Raw genomic sequence first — 20310 nt, 5'->3', positions numbered from 1 at the left:
TTGCAGCGCTCATATATAATGCCCTTATACTACGTTCATGTAGCATGATCTATATCTGATGATTGAGCTGGGGGTCATGTGAAATATGGGCCAGGGAATGTGCTGGGCTCATGGAGCAGGTGCCCAGTCTGTGCATAGCGCTGCAGCCAGGGGGATACCATGCACTGATCAGCCCTGCCAAGCAACCCAGCATTGACATTCTATCCTAGGAGCAAATGTTATCAACCTGCAAAGGGAGGGAGTGGAGAGAGAGGAAGAGGAGGAATCAGAGGGGAGAAACAGATTCACAAGCTGAGGACATAGACTGGCAATCCAGGAGAATGTGCCAGGGGACTGGGGGGCAAGAAGGAGCAAAGGAGAAGATAATACAGAGGAACAGAGGGGGATAAAGCCTTATAGATGGGGGAGGGGGTCTAAGAAGGAAGCAGCTGACAGAGTGACCCATTTAGTGCATTGCTCTCTGGGATTGTCAGTCGTACTAGACCCAGATCAGGAAACAAGCGTTGATGTGTGTACAAGGACTAAAGATGGGATAGGATTCCATACAGCTCAGGAGGCAGTGTTACTGCACCCCAATACTCAGACTGCACCCCCATCCCAAGGCTTCACCATGGACATTATGGATGTGGATGACCCCCAAAAGGTAATTACTACTCCATCCCTCGGATCACTTATCAGTTATTGCTTTGCAGAACAGCTGCTTATGTTTTTCATGTAGAGCTGAATATGTCCCCGACCTTTTTGGGACTGTGTTGCTTGTGCTCCGTCCCAACTCTTTTTAAGATTCAGTGATACCACCATATACTAAATGACAAACTCTGTTCTGCTACATATGTGAAACTCAGCTCTGCTACAGTGGACGATCTCAGATTTGCTACATTTGTATGTTTCGTTTCTTTGCCGATCATTGCTTATAGATTCATGGACTTCTTTCCCATTTTTGTAATCTCATACAGCATGGCTTGACAATTTGTTCTGGGCCTTGTAGTTCCACGGGGCTGGACAGGTGGCCCAATGTTAGAGCTTCTCTGCATGATGTGTCCATTATATTGATATTACGTATTTGCTGCTGTGGTTTATTAGATGACGGTCGTCCAAAGCATCAGATTTTAACGCGGATGTACGACCAATAGTTGTTTCGATGCGGGAATGGATGTCAATAAGTCTGCCTAAAAGTCGATTTTTTTATTAATGGCTTTAGCTTCATATGTGTAGAAGACCAACCACACATCAAAGAAACGACACTAGCAGCAAATATCTGCAAACATCTCATGTGTCCGACCAGAAGCAGAACTTGATCATAGTCGGTGGTGGCTCCTGGTAAAACACTCTGTGGAATGTCCTTACATTACAAAATAACGCCATAAAGTATCCAAATAACAGTGCCGGCTCCATACAGTACCCATATAATACCCTATACCGTAGTTAATATTTGAATACAGTCCTCAAATATTGCCCCCATACAGTGTCTAAATAATAACTCTGTGCAGTGCCCAAATAAGATTTATTGTCCAAATAATAGCCCCATATAGTACCCATATTATACCCCATACCATTCCAAATAATAACCCAAAAACGGCATACAATGGATTAATAATAATGGCGGTCTCTGTCCAAATAAAATCACTTAAAAGTGCCCAACTAGCGTCATACAGCGCTCAAACAGCAGTTCAACACAGTGCCCATATAACATCACCAAATAATACAGCCACACAGTAGCAAAATAATAGTGCCAAAGTGTGCAAATAGTGCCATACAGTGCTCAAACAGCAGTTCAACACAGTGCCCATATAATATCACCGCACAGTGCCCATATAATATCACTGCACAGTGCCCATATAATATCACCGCACAGTGCCCATATAATATCACCGCACAGTGCCCATATAACATCACGAAATAATACAGCCACACAGTAGCAAAATAAGTGACAAAGTGTGAAAATACTGTCATACAGCGCCCAACTATCAGTACCGTACAATATCCTTATAATACCCCATACAGATAGTGTTATGCAGTGCCCAAAAACTGCTACACAGCACCTAAAGAATGCCACCATATATTGCCCTAATATCAGTGCATATGGTACCCAATCAATATTGCTTAAGACCTACATTCCCAAGTCTATTGGTGCTGATGCTGCGGAAATTTGAGGTTGGCCACTCCTGCGGGTCATCATTCTGAGGGGTGGTGGTGGCCCCTAGATCGTAGACTGAGGCTGTTGAACATGTGCCCTTTTCTGTAATCTGGTCCTGACTACTTAGTAGTGGCTACAATGTCAGCCCTAATATGTGTGGGTACCGTCATAGCTCACAATGTGTGGAAATGCTGCGACTTAGTACCATGAAGCAGCCGGACAGATTGAACTTGTCTATAGAACAGGGACTTGGTCCTTCTAATATCTATTATTATACTATATGTATATGATTCTAAAATGTTACGTATTTGTGGTATTTAATTAAGATCAATTTTTATATTTATATCAATGGGGGATTTCTGGGGCTGGTGGCCGGGCAGGAGGGGGCATTTATTTATATGGGAAGCTGATTAATTACAGTCAGATCAGGATTTATTAGCTATTTTATTTATATGGATTGTGCCTTTTAACCTCTTAAACCCAAAATACATAAGACATATATATAGAATCTATCCTATCTCATATCTATCTATCTCATATCTATCTATCTCATATCTATCTATCTCATATCTATCTATCTCATATCTATCTATCTCATATCTATCTATCTCATATCTATCTATCTATCTCATATCTATCTATCTATCTCATATCTATCTATCTATCTCATATCTATCTATCTCATATCTATCTATCTCATATCTATCTATCTATCTCATATCTATCTATCTCATATCTATCTATCTATCTATCTATCTAATCTATCTATCTTTTCAATTGTATTGAGTTCCGTATGTCCGTAATGCAGCAATTTGTCAGTATTTGATCAGTGTAAACGAACACCTCAAAAATACAATCTTTTATTATCCCAACCGTAATACGAATCAAATACGGATGTTTTTTTAGATCTGTATCACGGATCTCCATTGACTTTTACAGGGATTTCAATTAGATTTAAACTAGAATAATACATTTGTAAAACTGTTGTGTGAATTAGGCCTAATTTGTATTCAAATAAAATGTCCTAAATGCTTTAAGCTTTGCTTTGTTAGGGCATGTTCAGACGTGGCGGAATTCTGTAGACACTGTCCGCATCAATGCCGCACATAAACTGCGTTGCAGATTCTGTTGCGCCTTTGCCTAAAATGTGGAGTAAATTGCTGCGGATTAGTCGTTGCGTATTCAGGTGAAGATCACATCCTGCTGTCTTTTAAAACATTCCATCTCAGTCTGGCTATAGACCTCGAAACACACAGGTCCAGCCAGAATGATGAAATATCCTGTTCGTAAAACCAATCCGCAACGCAACACACATAACATCTGCGGACTTCATTGCGGAATTATCAACCCCATTGAAGTCAATGGAGAAATTCCGCCACAAGACCGCTACACGTCCGCAACAGCCAGTGTATGCTGCGGACACCAAATTCCGCACCGCAGCCTATGGTCCGCAACGTCTGCACGAAGATAACTAAAAAGGTGTGGAAACCAATGGACAGACTGTCCACAGCGGAATTCCACAGCAATTCCGCCACGTGTGAACGTGCCCTTAAAGCGGAATTTCATTTTTGGTAATAAGGGGTTAATAGAATGGGATGTCGGTACACATTTTTCATATTTTCCGAAAAACGGATGAAAAATCGGAAGCAGAACGCCTCCAAACATCTGCCCATTGATTTCAATGCGAAATAGCAACCAATCACAGGACAGCTTTCATTTTTCCAGAGCAGGTTAAGACATGAAAGCTGAGCTCTGATTGGTTGCTATGGGCAACAAGGACGGTTTTACTGCTAGACAAATCTGCCCCATGCTGTCCATTAACCCCGTATTGTATAAAGTGAAATTCCCCTTAAATTTCCTGTATGCACACCTATAAATTACATGATGTCGGTAACTAATTCTCAGTCTTTTCTTTATATAGGAAGAAATATTTCCTGCCCTCGATATCCCGCTGTTCCCCACTCCAGGTAATCGTAATCAGACACCTTGCGGGTTAACGCGTCGAAGCGAAAGAACAACTCCTGACAGCGCCCATACACACCGGGAGAGATTCATCAAAACTAGTAGCCCATAGCAACCAATCATATCACTGCTTTCGTTTTCCTACAACTTATGAGAAATGACTGCTGATTGGTTGCTATGGGCAACGGCACCAATTTCCCTTGGTTCTTGCAATATAGTTACAGGCTACCGAAAATGGCGCTTGTATTCTACTGTTGACGCAATTCCATAGTCCGTGCAGACGGCTGAGTGGTCACAAGAGGAGTCGTTATGGAGCCCCCAGCAGTGACACGAACAGCCCATCATGGCCTTTAACCTTATCAAGAAGCCGTATAAGTGAAAAACCTATAACTATTGCAGCCGGAAGCCGTCCATACACATTATATTCCTGTCCGTGCGTGAACCTGCCGCACACCCCTCCCCCATCACTCCCTCCATAAGAATTAACAGGCTTGTTCTGCCAAGTAAAGCTGGCATGTTAATGGTGCGGTGGGAGGGGGGGGGGGGTGATAACTGCCAGCGGCTATGCCCTGTATGGGCAGCTTTATTTAGGCTTTGTTTGCACAACCTCATGAGTCCGCTGATGGTTCTGCTACCTGGTAAATGTAAGGTGCGGGCGACACAAGAGGACGGAGTCGTAGCTAGGCCTTACTTCACCCGGGTAAAGATTCAGTTTGCGCCCTTCACCCGTCATTTTCATTGATTCATGCGCTTGTGTTAAAAAAATTAACATTTTATATTCTGCATTCCTTTAATCTGCCATTCGATAATCCAGAAAGTCTGATTATCCAGCACTTGTTTATTTCCGTCTGTTTTCTATCCTTACGGGCTTGTTTAGATGAACGTGATATATGTCCGTGCAACGCGCGTGATTTTCACGCGTGTCGTATGGACCTATAATAGTCTATAGGGCCGTGCAGACAGTCCGTGATTTTTGCGCAACGTGAGTCCGCTGCTTAAAACTCACGACATGTCCGTTCATTGTGCGTATTTCGCGCATCATGCACCCATTGAAGTCAATGGGTGCGTGAAAATCACGCATGCCACACGGAAGCACTTCCGTGGGACGCGCGTGATTCGCGCAACAGCAGTGAAAAGTATGAATGAAAACAGAAAAGCACCACGTGCTTTTCTGTTTACAAACATCCAAACGGAGTGTCATAATGATGGCGGCTGCGCGAAAATGACACTGCCGCGCATCATACGGGGCTGACACACGGAGCTGTTGAGTGGCTTTTGCGCACGCAAAACACTGCGTTTTTTTGCGTGCGCAAAACGCTCACGCTCAGGTGAATCCGGCCTACAAGTGAGTTTTATATATGTCTCTATAACCATCTGATAATACAGGAATAATCCGGCCCCATTTGGCCCTGTTCACACAGAAAAATTCCGGCTGGAATTTTGAGGTAGATTTTGATCTGTCCGTTTTTTGCTGCGTTTTTGGCCCACGGCCATTGAGCGCCGTGGGCAAAATACGCAGCGAAATACGCTTTCTCTGCCTCCCATTGATGTCAATGGAAAGTCAGAGATGTCATCACCCGCAGATAGGGCATGTCGCCTCTTTCCGCGAGCAGTTTTTACCACTCGCGGGGAAAAAATGCCTCCGCCTCCCATTGAAATCAGTGGGAGGCAATTTCGGACGTTTTTTTAAGCGGTTTCCGACGTGGTTCCCGCATCAAGAACCGTGTTAAAAAAAACAAAAAACTGTGTCAACATACCCAACATACGGTTTCATGGAATTGAACTGTATTGGAGCACTGTCACTTTTAGGTTACGTCCTCACGTAGCGTAAACACTGCGGATACTCTGTGTGCTTTTTCGCTGCGTATCCGGCCTTTGTAAACAATACCATAATACATCAGGCCAATATTTGTGGAACACGCCCCAGATCTGCAGTTGTATGACAAGTGGCGTTGCTAGCACCAGGCTTTCAGGGCCCAAGCCCCACACTTTTGGCTTGGTGCCCCGGATCCCCGGGCAACTGCCACATTATCTTTAAGGGTTGCAGTAGTCGCAATTGCTGAAGCCAGGGGGGCTTCCTCGTTACTGTGCACAGCGGATGTCCTGACATCTCGCATCCTGACATCATGGCCGCTGTGCGCTCGCTGGATGGCGTTAGGACCTCTGCTGCGTCCGGAGCCGAAGAGGAGGGTAAGTATAACGTTACTGTCATCTGAGGCCATGTACCTAAGCCTACCCTGCGGTAGACTTAGATACAGGTTCCAGCTGGCATTCTCACACATGGGCCATGTATTTAAGTGTGCCATGTGGTAGGCTTAGATATAGGGCCCAGCAGACAGGATCACACATGGTGTGATCCTGTGTGATGGGCCCTGTGTCTAAGCCTATCACATTGTAAGCGTAGATACATGGCCCATGTGTGATCCTGTCTGGTGGGCCCTGTATCTAAGCCTACCACATAGAAGGCTTAGATACTGGGCCCCAGCAGACAGTAATTTTATACTGATTACTGCCTGCTGGGGCCCTGTGTCTAAGCCTAACATATGGTAGGCTTAGATACAGGTTCCAACAGACAGGATCACACATGGGTCCTGTATCTAAGCCTAGCACGTGTGTTACTAATGTTTTTTTTTTGTGTTTGTGCTTTTTTTTTTACAGGTTCGGTCGTTGGACTACGTCGGATTCGAGGACTACTTCGATGACAGCTTTTTTTATTTTCAATAAAATGGTTAATGAGGATTGTGTGTGTCTTTTTTATTTCAATAAAATATTTTTTCTGTCTTTGGATCTTTTTTAAACGTTATTATTACCGCCTTAGTAATGGCCGCTGGCTGATTGACCGCGTCTATTACTAAGGCGAGGCTTAATGTTAGCTGATGAAAAGGAAAACACTAACCCCCATTATTACCCCGATACCCACTACCACCAGGGGTGCCGGCAAGAGCAGGGTACGATCCAGTACCTGACCATCTGTAGTGAAGGCCGGGCACTGGGGCGGCCGCAGGCTGGTATTATTACGCTGGGAAAGCACAGGCTAACATTAAGCTCCGCCTTAGCAATGGACGCTGTCAATCAACTAGTGGCCATTACTAAGGCGGTAGTAATAAAGTTTAAAAAAAATATAGATATAGAAAAATATTTTATTGAAATAAAAAAACCACACAACCCTCGTTAACCATTTTATTGAGAATAAAAAAAACGCTGCCATCGAATTATTCCTCGAATCCGAACCTGTAAAAAAACACAAACACACAAACATTTTTTAGTAACACATAAAAAAGCAAAACAATTATTATTCTTGCCTCTCCTGGGTGCAACGCTGGAGCCGCAATGTCAGCGAGCTGAGCCCTGTATCTAATCCTATCATGTGTGATACTGTCTGCTGAGCCACTGTATCTAATCCTATCAAGTGTGATACTGTCTGCTGAGCCACTGTATCTAATTCTATCCATAAACAACACAACAATTTGAACAGCACGTTCCAACAAAATGAAACAAAATGTGTATACAGGTGCAAGGACGCCCGTGACTGCAAATTTATACAGCACACAAGAAAATAGCGACCGCACACTGCGAATACTAATGCCACCTAAGCCGCTAAATATAAATAAATCTGCATTACTGCAAAATCTACTTACAATAGGGAGGTTCTTAGTGCACATTTTGATCAAATTGTGTGAGCCCACCTGCCACGACAAGGCGACCTCTATGAGGTGAGAAACTGCGCTGCACATACACCCAGAACTGGGACTAAGCCTACATATACTTGGGGATGGTAGGAACCAGCATTAAACTAATTAAAATCACCCAGGGCAGAATGGGAGGAGGGCAAGAACAAAAAAAAGGAGGCAGTCACTAACCCCACATATTATTCTATCCATAGCTATAGGGTCGTAGTGCCACGCAGGCACACACACACACACACACACACTCACTTTTTTTGGGGGGGTAAACATGTCTCGGACTTGCGCCCCTGTTTTTTCTAATCCCCTAGCAACGCCCCTGTTTATGACCCGGACTTCCCCTCTGTGGTATTCGTACCCTAAGTGTTGTACATTTTCATACACGGGGCCTCGTCATTTTTTTCTCTTTTCTCTCTCAGCGGATTTTGGGGAGGATGCCGGGGTATACATGGAGTTTATGATGAAGAACAGGTGCTATGATGCCATCCCTACAAGCTGCAAGCTGGTTGTGTTTGACACGTCTCTACAGGTCGGTATATAAAAGACTGTTATGAGAAGGGGCGCCCATACAGGAGTGGGGACCCCAGAGTAGATATTACTTCAGTTTCTTTATATAGCACCAACATATTCCGCAGCGCTGTACAGAGGTTGACACCATTCACATTAGTCCCTGTCCCCCCACACAGTATATTTCCCGATCAACCACACACAGCCAATTACCCTATTTGTATATTTTTGGGGTGTGGGAGGAAACCCACACAAACATGGGGAGAACATACAATATCCATCTCCTCCACCCCAGGACAGAAATGTCCAACACTTGTTCACTTCCTCTCCCGTTTCTATTTGGAGAAATGCATTGTGCAACCCTTGAGCCTGTTCTCCGCTTCCTTTTTTGGCTAAAGTTGCACTCGCTGCCGGGGAGACCTGAAAAGTTTTAAGCGACCCATGGAGATGAAAGCAAAGCTGGGGACCCCCCGGTTCTTATGGAGTTACAGGAGCCATATGTCCTTGAGAATATATACAACCTATATATTCTCATTATAACATAATACAGTATATACTGATTAGAATATATACTACACATATTATATAGGACCACCATTTAGGAGTTTTCACTCACCCCCGTTACATGTAATATCCTTCAACCCATATCCTCTCTCCATTTGTATTATTAGGCACTATGGCACTGTCATTTGGGCACTGTATGTTCTTGTTGGTTTTATATTGTATAACAGTTTAATGTATACTCAGTATGGCAGAGTTATGTGGGTACTTTATAGTACTATGTGGGTACTATGGTATTATTTGGCACAATAGGATATCATCGTGTTGGCACTGTATGGTAATATTATGTGGGCACTGTATAGTATTGTTATAATGTTATTTTAATGTGCAAGTAGTACAAATGGTAAGCTCAATATGTCAGAATTATGTATATAGTACCGTATGGTAATATGTGGCACTGCATAGTAGTCATGTGAATGTACTGTATTTGCAGCGTTATGTGCACATTTTATTGTACGGCTATAGTGGCACTGTATGGCAGTAATATGTTGGCACTGTATGGTGGTCATGTGTATGTACTGTGTTTGCATTATTAAGTGGCCCCTGTATTGTACTGCTATAGTGGGACTGTTTGGCAGTATCATGTTGGCACTGTATGGTGGTCATGTGTATGTACTGTGTTGGCAGCATTATGTGGCCACTGTATTGTATTCCAATAATGACACTGCATGGCAGTATTATGTTGGCCCTGTATAGTAATCATGTGTATGTACTGTGTTTGCATTATTATGTGGCCACTTTATTGTACTTGTATAATGACATTGTACGGCAGTATTATGTGGCACTGTATGGTGGTCATGTGTATGTACTGTGTTTGCCCTATTATGTTGCCACTGTATTGTACTGCTATAGTGGCACTGTATGGCAGTATAGTGGGCAGTGTATGGTAGTATGTGCACTGTATGACAGAATTATGTTGGCACTGTATGGTGGTCATGTGTATGTACTGTGTATATATTATGTGGCCACTGTATTGTACTGCTATAGTGGCACTGTATGGCAGTATAGTGGGCAGTGTATGGTAGTATGTGCACTGTATGACAGAATTATTTTGGCACTGTATGGTGGTCATGTGTATGTACTGTGTTTGCCCTATTATGTTGCCACTGTATTGTACTGCTATAGTGGCACTGTATGGCAGTATTATGGCCAGTGTATGGTAGTATGTGCACTGTATGACAGAATTATGTTGGCACTGTATGGTGGTCATGTGTATGTACTGTGTATATATTATGTGGCCACTGTATTGTACTGCTATAGTGGCACTGTATGGCAGTATTGTGGGCAGTGTATGGTAGTATGTGCACTGTATGACAGAATTATGTTGGCACTGTATGGTGGTCATGTGTATGTACTGTGTATATATTATGTTGCCACTGTATTGTACTGCTATAGTGGCACTGTGTGGCAGTATTGTGGGCAGTATATGGCACTGTTATTTGGACATTGTATGGAGATATGATATTGGTACGGTATGGCACTATTGCTTCTCCAGTTTAATAGCATTATTTATTACATTTTTCAAAAGAATTAGAAGAGCGTCTGCCAAACATATTTTCCCAGGGGCCTCTACCGTCCTGGTCACTTTTAGAGTATAGTTCTCGCTGAGTGTCTGAGCCAAGCACATAATAAATCATCAGCTCTCTGGAAAGTTAGAAAATAAAAATCAGAAGTTCCGCGTCCCCAGCGTTTCCCGGCAATAAGACGACCTTTTTTCCTCTTTGTTCGCATCGTATTCAGCTTGTTGATTTCCTTCCATTTCTGTCTTTTTCCCTCAAACAGATTAAGAAAGCCTTCCTGGCCCTGGTAGCAAATGGGGTGCGGGCAGCGCCTCTCTGGGACAGTAAGCAGCATTGTTTTGTGGGTAAGTTTTAATGTCATGGAAGATATTGGGGACAACTTCATTAAAAAGTCTTTTAATTACTGTCAATCCCAGAAGCAGAATTATTCTGGTCTAAGGGCCACATTGTCCGATTTCTTTTAAAGGAGCCACAATAATATTTTACAACAATGTATACCACAAACGTAGGATATAAAATGTGATTGTTGCATCGCTGATTGCAGTGAGCAAGAGGGTCCCTGTTCATGGGGCAGAAGTGGCCATACATGTGCTGTCGCCCTCTATTGAGGGATATGGAGCCATCGTGTGTCCCCCCCCTGGGGCATATCTGCTGTAGACTAATTTCCAGAGGATTGTATCAGAGTTTGGCAACAAGATCCAAAAGTTTGAATCAAGTGAAAGGTTAGAAATATAACTAAATGGCGGTAAACTCTTTACAAGAAATTGTTGTCTTCAGTTATTAAAGGGTGTGTCTACTTTTTACAATCCCTTTTTTGTTATAGAGGTCGACTCAAAATAAGCTAATCACAGGTTGTCCCGCTACTAAGGCAATCAACTGTAATGCGTGAAGAAACATTGCAGCAAGTGTTCAATTCCCCTGCAGCGCCCCTGCAGGGAAATTGAGGCATTACATGGTGCCCATTAAAATCAATGAGCTGTCCCTGAAATGCATAGTCCTCCAGACAGACGCTCTTTTTAGCTGCTTTTTGCCTTGGCTAATTAATGGAGGTCCCAAATGAAGGACTCCCCTCTATTGACATAGAATACTCTAACAGGGTATTTAAAAAAAATCTGTTTTCTAATTCAGACAACCCCTTTAAAGAAAACCTCTCAGCGCTCCTGACATGGCTTCAGTAAATACTAGTACTGTATATCCCATAAAAAAATTCTGAAGTTCCTTTTATTAGAACTCTGTGTTTCCTCTTTTAATTCTTCTGTAAATTACCATTCTCCTTGTCAATAGGACTGATTGGACCGTGCCAGACTGTTTTGGGACACACCCTATTGACGAGGGGCGTGGTATCACTGTTGTCAATTTATTCATACATTTCCAGGAGGAATAACAGAATAATGACACAATGCAGAACTGTAAGAATAGATGCAGAAAGAGTTCTAGAGCACTTAGAACTCTGCATTTCCTTTGTTATTCCTCCTGGAAATGTTTGAATAAATTGGTCACTGAGCATTACCATTTCCAGGAGGAATAATAGAGGAAAGTCACAGCGCAGAGCTCTAAGAAAATATGCTCCAACCATGTTATTTTATGGGTAATTAAAGTATTTACTGAAAGACATATCAGGAGCCCTCTTTAGGTTCATATGTGTAATGATGGGGGTAGGGAAACAGACAAGTGAGCCCTAATCTACCCGCCACTCAGTCCCTGCCTACTTGCAACGACCCGCCCTAGGCGACGGGGTACAACTGGGCGACGGTCCCTACGTTCAATAAGTGCACGACAGACAAACAGACAAGGGTACCCAGACCTAAGGGAAATGGGGCAGTTGCCCACGGCAACACCATGAGCAACAAGAGTGGTGAACGAGCCGAGTCAAACCAGGAGTGTACTAGGTACCAAACGCAGAGCAGGAGAGTAGTCAGTAAGCCAGGGTCAATATGAAGCAGGGTCAAATAGTTCAGGAGCTGCAGCAGGGCCAGGAAACCACACGAGAAGAATCACAAGCAAAGGAGGAACAGGAAAGGCAGGTATAAATAGACAGAGGGCGGGAGCTAGCTCCGTCTGGCCAGGCTGTGATAGGCTCTCCCACTCCTAAGCCTGCCATCCTGAGTGGTGGAAGATGGAGTCCGTCTCACAGACATAGAAGCAGGTGCAGACTGATTACCTATGGGCGTTGACCCAGAAGCTGTACCTGGCAGATCCTTTACAATATGTTTCTGTTGGGTTCAAGTAAGAGCCTTTCCAAGGCCAAAAGGTCAATGCCGGATTTGGTTTACACCAGATGTAATGGAATATTTAATGATTTCCACCTTCACTTCATCTGGTCTAAAGAACATTATCCAAGAGATCTTGATAATAACCAGTATCGAAGTGTTAAATGTCAGAAGAGCATTGATGGTCTTCTTGGATAGGAGCGATTCCATCTCACGAATCCCATTTTTTCCCAGTCCCTTTTATACTGGTGAGCCATGAACAATAACCTTAGCGGATGCTTGAGGGGCACCAGTTCCTTGGATGTTCTTCTGAGATGTTCTGTGACTTTCTGAATGAGTTGTCGCTATGTCCTTGCAGTACTATTGGCAGGCGGGCGGCTCCGGCAGAGATTCACTACTGTTCCAAGTTCCGGCTTTCATTGTTGGTGTGATTGAGTAATTTTTCCACAAATGTCAGTTTTCTTCTCTCCTGGACCTGAAACAAGGGGCTAATACATGAAATCTAAACTAAGGAAACACTCCGGGCAATAAGTGCAAGGTCTGAGGGGGCGGTGCATGACACAAAGTTTTAAATAACACCAAAGAACTAGTCCCTGTGCGCCCCATCCCCTCAAGCCCTGCTCTAGACATAACTTAATATGTAACTAAACTTTTAAAAAACTTTTGACATGGCAGAACGTTTGATCGGTGCAGTTCCGAACACTGAAACCTCCACCAATCGCTGAAACGAAGCTTTAGAAATGTTCAGGTGAGCGCTGTGCGGCTTCGTTCCTGAACTACTTTCTTCGGAAAGCCGAGTGTGCGGTGTACGGACTCATAGACTTACTATTGAACCCGTACACCGCTCCAAGAAAAGCCGTTCAGAAACTCAGCGGCACAGCGCTCACCCGAGCACTTCTGCAGCTTCGTTTTAGCGATCGGTGTTGGTCTCAGCGCTCGGACCCCCACCGATCAATACCTTTAACATGTGACTACGACATGTCAAAAGTTTTTTAAAAGTTTAGTTACTCTTTAATGCATTATTTTTGTGCCGAGCGTTAGCATTAATGAGAGGGCTAAAGCTGAGAGAGTGGGGGGACAACACTTTTGGGTGACCAAGTGACAAATAAAACTGCCAGAGGTAGATGTCAAACTGCTACTTCCTGTCCCAGAAACTAAAGGGAGGAGAATTCTGGAGCACAAACAGCTGAGATTATAAGAGAAGGAGACTGTTCCCTGCCACAAATTTAAACTTGTCTACTGTCCTGGGGTGTTCGGGAGACTCCCGGTAGAAGTTGAAACCTCTTGGACACCCGGGGGAGCAGGCAAATCTCCCTGGTGCCCCGCGTTGTCTTTTATTTATATACTCACCTCTCCTCGTTTGTGCAGTAATCTTTTCTCCTGTAAGTTAAGAGGACTGCAGGATCGGGGAGAGGTGATCATGTGATCATGTGCTCGTCTGGTCTGAGGTCTGTGTTTATTTAGGGGATCTGATTTGGACTCTGTATTTAGAGGGTCTGCTATGGGATCTATATTTAGGGGGTCTCTATTTGTTTAGGGGGTCTGTATTTATTAAGGGGTTTACTCTGGGGTCTATAGTTATTTAGAGGGTCTGGATTTATTTAGGAGGACTGCATATAGGAGTCTGGTGTCTTTTTATTTAAGGGGTCTGATCTGGGGGTCTGGATTTATTAAGGGTTTTTTCTTTGGTGTCAATTATTATTTAGAGGGTCTTTAGGGGATCTGGTGTCTGTATTTGGGGGGTCTGATCCTGGGTCTGTATTTATTAAGGGGTTTACTCTGGGGTCTATAGTTATTTAGAGGGTCTTTATTTAGGGGGTCTCTATTTATTTAGAGGGTTTGTATTTAGTGGTCTAGTGTCTGTATTTTATTTGGGGGGTCTGTACTTGTTTAGAGGGTCTGATCTGGAGGGTCTGTATTTATGGGGCATTGTACTGATATGTGACGGCTGTCAGTGAGTATTTCACGTGTGCTGGTAATTACTGATTATTATAAGGCTTTGGTTGGATCCCGTAATTAACCATATACCGGATACAATGAGTGCTCTGATTACTAATTGTTTGTGATTGATGAATTTGTGTCGTCCTGGTTTTGCAGGAATGCTAACCATCACCGACTTCATCAACATCCTGCACAGATACTACAAGGCTCCGATGGTATGAAGACGGTCAAGTATCTATAATACATATTGGGGGGTCATATATAGCAGCTAATATACAGGAACCCACAGCAACCAATCACAGGCCTGCTTTTAATTTCTGACCTCAGACATGAACATAAAAATGGAATCTGATTGGTTGCTGGCGACATCAATGTGACAACCCGTATGCCCACTATTACCGCTCACACACAGGTTGTCATCCAACTTTCCCAGATCCCTGAAAGGAAAATCTGCTTAGTTTATGCAGCATCATGGGAGTGGAGGATGCATCACTGCAAAACTGGTCAGATTTGTTATTCAAGATACTAGGAAAGACCACCAATATGGCCACCATCGCAGCACCCACAGGTGTTGTCAGTCACCCATGTCCCCAGGTCCCTTATAGGCAAATCTGCTTATTTAATGCCTAATGCACACGACCGTGTGTCCCGCCCAAGTCCCGTCCTTGATCCGTGGAAAGATAGGACATGTCCTATCTTGCCACGGATCAGAGTGTCGGATCCGTTCAAACGGACCCGATTCACCCGCTAAAATGAATGGGTCCATGAAAATGATCGATTGGCACTTGGTTGCCTTGAAAAACGGTCCGAGTGGCACTTGGTCGTGTGCAACTAACATTATGCAGCAGTATGGGGGCAGCAGATGCATCACTGCAAGATTATTCAGATCTGTTATTCAGGAGGCTGGGAAAGCTGAGTGACAACCAATATGCCTTGCAGTCTCCATCCAGCTTTCCCAGAATCCAGAATGTCGATAACAGCATTGGCCTTTGTGCACAAGATAGATTATGGTCTCCTATGTTATTGGTATACAGGACTTATTATATTATATATATTTTTTCTTTTAGGTGCAGATATACGAGTTGGAGGAACATAAAATTGAAACGTGGAGAGGTAAAACATTGTTTTTTTATATTGTTATGTCTTCGGTGAGCGGACTAACCTCAGTGATTTTCTCGTCTTGTAGAAGTTTACCTGCAAAGTTCCTTCAAGCCCCTGATCTACATCGCCCCCGGTGACAGGTAAGAGTGGGATGTAGAGGTTCCTGTAATGAGATTTGGTTATTGGTGGCGGTGATTAGTATATATTATATATTGTGTCGCCTTCCAGTCTCTTCCATGCCGTCTATTCACTTATCAAGAACAAGATTCACCGCTTACCAGTAATGGAGCCGACGTCGGGCAACATCCTCCACATCTTCACACACAAGCGCCTGCTGAAATTTCTGCACATATTTGTAAGTAGAGACTTTTTCGCTGAGCAATAGGCTGGTGCAGCCTCACGGCCCACTGAAATACCGTATATAAAGATTGCATGGTTTGGGGATCCCCTGCAAATAAACTGATGGAACCCCCCATGATCAGCTGTTTTTGATGGGGGACCCCAGCAGCCAGGACAAATCCCCCCTCTATTAACTCAGAATTCCCCGATAGGGGGTTGTCCAAATGGGACAAACCAAAGCAAAACATCTGGGTTGACGCTGGCATGGCTAAAGTCTAGTCCTGTGTGTAGCGGTCGCCTTCACATTGGTCAATAGGCCTGAACTGAGCCTTGATTTAAAGGGCCAGAGCCCGTAAGGCCAGGATCACACGCACACAGTTTTGATGCAGTTTTTGGCTCCGTTTTTTTTTAGCCAAAGCCAGAAGTGGATTCAAAAGGAAGGAAAGGTATAAAGACAAGACTGATGAATCCCCTTTCATTTGTGTCCATTCCTGTCTTTAGCGAAAAAAAACTGCACCAAAAACTGCGTGTGTGATCCTGGCCTAATGTTGGCAGCTTAAAAGAGCACAGCTTAGAATTTGAGCTGCTAATATTATTCGCAAGCACAAGGGTAGGAGTTATGGGCCGTTTTGCCCCCATATGGCATGAACAACTCTGGGCACTCAGGACTTTTATCCCAGATTTAAGGCTCCATGCCTAAACCATGCCAACAATTGCCACATCACGTGTCACGTCAAGTCTGGCACCTGTATACATTTTTATCTGTGACTGCGTTACTTATACACTACAAAATCCTAATATATATACATATGGAGATAAAGGTGATAACCGGAAAATATAGTATTCAACTGCACAGCCAATGACATTGAATAAAAACAATTGTGGGTCCCAGGCGGCACTCAAATAATTTCCCCAATGTATTTTTTACTTTTCTGGTCACCTTTCATGCACTGACTTCCTGCAGGGCTTGTGCTTATACACAGCAGCCAATCTAAACAAGCAGAGCTGCAGTGTAAAGCAGCAGCCTGAGCTGTTGATAAGACAGGAGGTAGATTTCAGACTACTGTAGACTCCAATAGACAATGCAGCCATACATTGTAAGTGTAGAATAGAGAACTCATATGTGTATTCACGTTCTTGAACTCACACATTTCTAGGGGGGCACCATTCCTAGACCGCGCTTCCTGCAGAGGACTATCCAGGAGTTGGCGATCGGCACCTTCAGAGATGTAGCCATTATTCACGATACGTCAACCGTTTACAGCGCGCTGGAGATCTTTGTGGAGAGGAGAGTGTCAGCTCTTCCTGTAGTGAACGAGTATGGTGAGTATCTGCACTGATGACCAAACCGCTCGCAAAGCCGTATCTACAGCGATGGAAAACCTCATGAGCGTAATACAGGTCTAAGCCACAAATACGATTCATGATGGGATCACATTCACTTACCCGCGTCTTACCTTATGAGTGTGTACAATACATTGCAAAACCTCAACCCCCTATATAAAATATATGTGAACCTTTAATACACATGTATTAATATTATAAGCAGTTGCATGTATAGCAGTTCCCTAATCCATGATGCAGCCGCACAGTCTGTCGTATATGGTGTCTGCTAAAGGGTAGACTGAGAAGCTGTGGATGCTCCTAAGTATCACGTAGTTGCTATTTAAGCAATTCCCTCTTATTTTAACATAGGTTCATCAAATGTCAACCTCACTTTAATTTTGGGGGCAGTATCGTTCTGTTGGAGCTTAGTTTGGGCAGCGTTCCCCATATAGCCCCTATGAATGCAGCAGGGTTGTATACAATTCCTGACTATCCATATATTCCCATAAATGAAGAAGAATCAGGTTATCATCAGTGATTTCCTTCCCTGACTAATAAAGTAGCGGCACAATGTTCCCTCAATATATAGGCAGTTAAAAGGACAGCTAAAGCAGCACCCTGCCATACAGCCCTCCGTATCTCAGCTTCCTGCAGCCTTGTTAGTTCACACTCAAACCCCTTAAAGGCTATGTACACATTTGAAATATATATATAAATGTCTATCAGTGTGATTTGTGTAACTTTCTAATTACTTTTTATTAAAAATAATTTTTACTTTTTGAGATACAGCTACTTTGTATCCTGTATATAGAGCAACTGTATATAGCGCTGAATCCTGTATCCGCCAGGTCAGCGGGACTGACGGGTTCAGTGTCAGCGGGTCCTGCGTTTCTCTGACGAGCAGGATCGAGCTGCTATCGATCACATCTGAGTTATGAACTGTCAGAGAAACGCAGGACCCGCTGTCACTAAACCCTGACGGATACAGGATTCAGCGCTATATACAGCTGCTCTATATACAACATACAAAGCAGCTGTATCTTAAAAAGTTAAAATCTTTTCTTAAAAAAAGTAATTAGAAAGTTGCCCAAAACACAGTTTTTAAAAAAAATAAATATAAATGTCTATTTCAAAGGTGGACATTGCCTTTCAAGGGAAACTACACCCTGTCGCTCTCTATAGGGCAGAAGTTCGGTCACTTCCATCCCTGGCAGGTTCTGCTCTTTCTCAATTATACACAGTGATTCCGGGTTTAGATTTGAGGACCGGATTGAAGGTTTCCTGTCCAGGGTGGGAAAGTTTTTATGGAAATTTTAGTGATTATAAAACCACAATCAGGAAACACAGGAGTCTTATAACTGGGCTCCAAGTGTTAATAAATAGACAGAAGTCTTCTGCCAGGACGACGACCTCTCCCTTTCCCATTCAATCCTACGTGGAGGAAGGAAAGTGACATACAGAAAAGAATCCGAGGCGTAACGTGAAGATCCTGGGCCCCAATGCAAAACAGGGCCCCCACCTACCACATATCATAATACTGGTGTCTTCTTATGTGGCTAAGGGACTTTTGGGCTCCCGGGCCCGGGTGCAGCTGCTACCTCTGCACCCCCTATAGCTACGCCCCTGGATTGAGTAGTTGTCACTTGTTCGCTGGGGATGATGCTGCGACTTATGGTGCTGAATGTCCATTAGGGGGAACATTACTTTCACACAGGCTGAATTATTAAAATTAGAGAATGTAGAATGCACTATATGTTCATACCCAGCTTTCCCAGACTCCTGTAAAGCAGATTTGCCATGTGATACATTCTTGTTTCCATATTACTGAAGAACTAGGCAAGTTGATCAAATAATGGGTTGGAAAAGCTAGGTGAGAACCCCATGAGAGTTGTATGGTATTCATTGCCACCAAACTTTCCCAGAAACAGATATACGAAAAATGCTAAGGAAGAGCAGGATTTAGGGATTTTGTTACCAGGGATTAAGGGGCAAATGCTCTTTAGGGTATGTTCACACGAGGGTGTCCGTTACGGCTGAAATTACGGGGATGTTTCAGCCTGAAAACATCCCCGTAATTTCAGCCGTAACGGCATGTGCAGGCGCTTCAGCGCCGCGTCAATTACGGACGTAATTGGCGCTGCTATTCATTGGAGTCAATGAATAGCGGCTCCAATTACGGCCAAAGAAGTGACAGGACACTTCTTTGACGCGGGCGTCTATTTACGCGCCGTCATTTGACAGCGGCGCGTAAATTACGCCTCGTGTGAACAGACAAACGTCTGCCCATTGCTTTCAATGGGCAGATGTTTGTCAGCGCTATTGAGGCGCTATTTTCGGACGTAATTCGGGGCAAAAACGCCCTATTTACGTCCGTAAATAGGCCGTGTGAACATACCCTAAGAAGGAATGAAAGTATATGTAACTAATAAGCATTCTGTTTGCTGCGGCTGGATCTGAACAGAAGGGGTTGAAATCCAGGACATTTCTGCTTCTGCAACTTGTATTTAATAAATGTTTTCAGTGCAAATTTGGTGACCCTGTTTGGAATCCTGAGAACCTGTTTAAGGAGGTCAGAAAAATGTCCATCTCATCCTTCTACAGCTGCTATTTGTGAACCCATCATGACATTTACAGTTAAAAATAGCGCAGCAAGTGCATAATAAATCACACACATAGTAGACTATAACCAGTGTCAACCACACAGCGATGTAATACCAGGAGGTTACCTTATATTTTACATGTAAATGAATGTTTATGATCCTATAAAGTATGGGGCCCCCAAGTGCTCTTATGTCTGTGCTTTATTATTTATCAACCAATCTTTGTAATCGTGATCAATTTCCCTATGTACAAGAATCTAACTACCAGAATATAACTACTATAATACTGCCCACTATATACAAGAATATAACTACTATAATACTGCCCCTATATACAAGAATATAACTACTATAATACTGCTCCTATATACAAGAATATAACTACTATAATACTGCCCCCTATATACAAGAATATAACTACTA

The 20310-nt window shown here is 43.4% G+C and overlaps 1 protein-coding gene across 3 annotated transcripts in view; it reads left to right on the top strand.

The window, feature by feature from the left end:
- Nucleotides 1-236: 236 nt before the first annotated feature.
- Nucleotides 237-20310, top strand: part of PRKAG3 (protein kinase AMP-activated non-catalytic subunit gamma 3) — a 41453-nt gene continuing 21379 nt past the window's right edge. For 2 of the 3 annotated variants that reach the window (XM_075829123.1, XM_075829122.1), the window contains exons 1-9: nt 239-643; nt 4059-4104; nt 8202-8311; nt 10633-10714; nt 14678-14736; nt 15589-15634; nt 15708-15762; nt 15851-15977; nt 17119-17284. In XM_075829123.1, coding sequence (XP_075685238.1) covers nt 611-643; nt 4059-4104; nt 8202-8311; nt 10633-10714; nt 14678-14736; nt 15589-15634; nt 15708-15762; nt 15851-15977; nt 17119-17284 — 724 coding nt within the window. In that variant the 5' untranslated portion in view covers nt 239-610. Of the gene's footprint in view, nt 644-4058; nt 4105-8201; nt 8312-10632; nt 10715-14677; nt 14737-15588; nt 15635-15707; nt 15763-15850; nt 15978-17118; nt 17285-20310 lie in introns of all 3 variants that reach the window. The other variant, XR_012849455.1, reaches the window with a different exon arrangement.

Source organism: Rhinoderma darwinii, chromosome 6 (genome assembly GCF_050947455.1).
Source record: "Rhinoderma darwinii isolate aRhiDar2 chromosome 6, aRhiDar2.hap1, whole genome shotgun sequence".
Taxonomy (NCBI): Eukaryota; Metazoa; Chordata; class Amphibia; order Anura; family Rhinodermatidae; genus Rhinoderma; species Rhinoderma darwinii.
The sequence above is the reverse complement of the archived record's forward strand: the minus strand, read 5'-3'. Positions and strand labels throughout refer to the sequence as shown.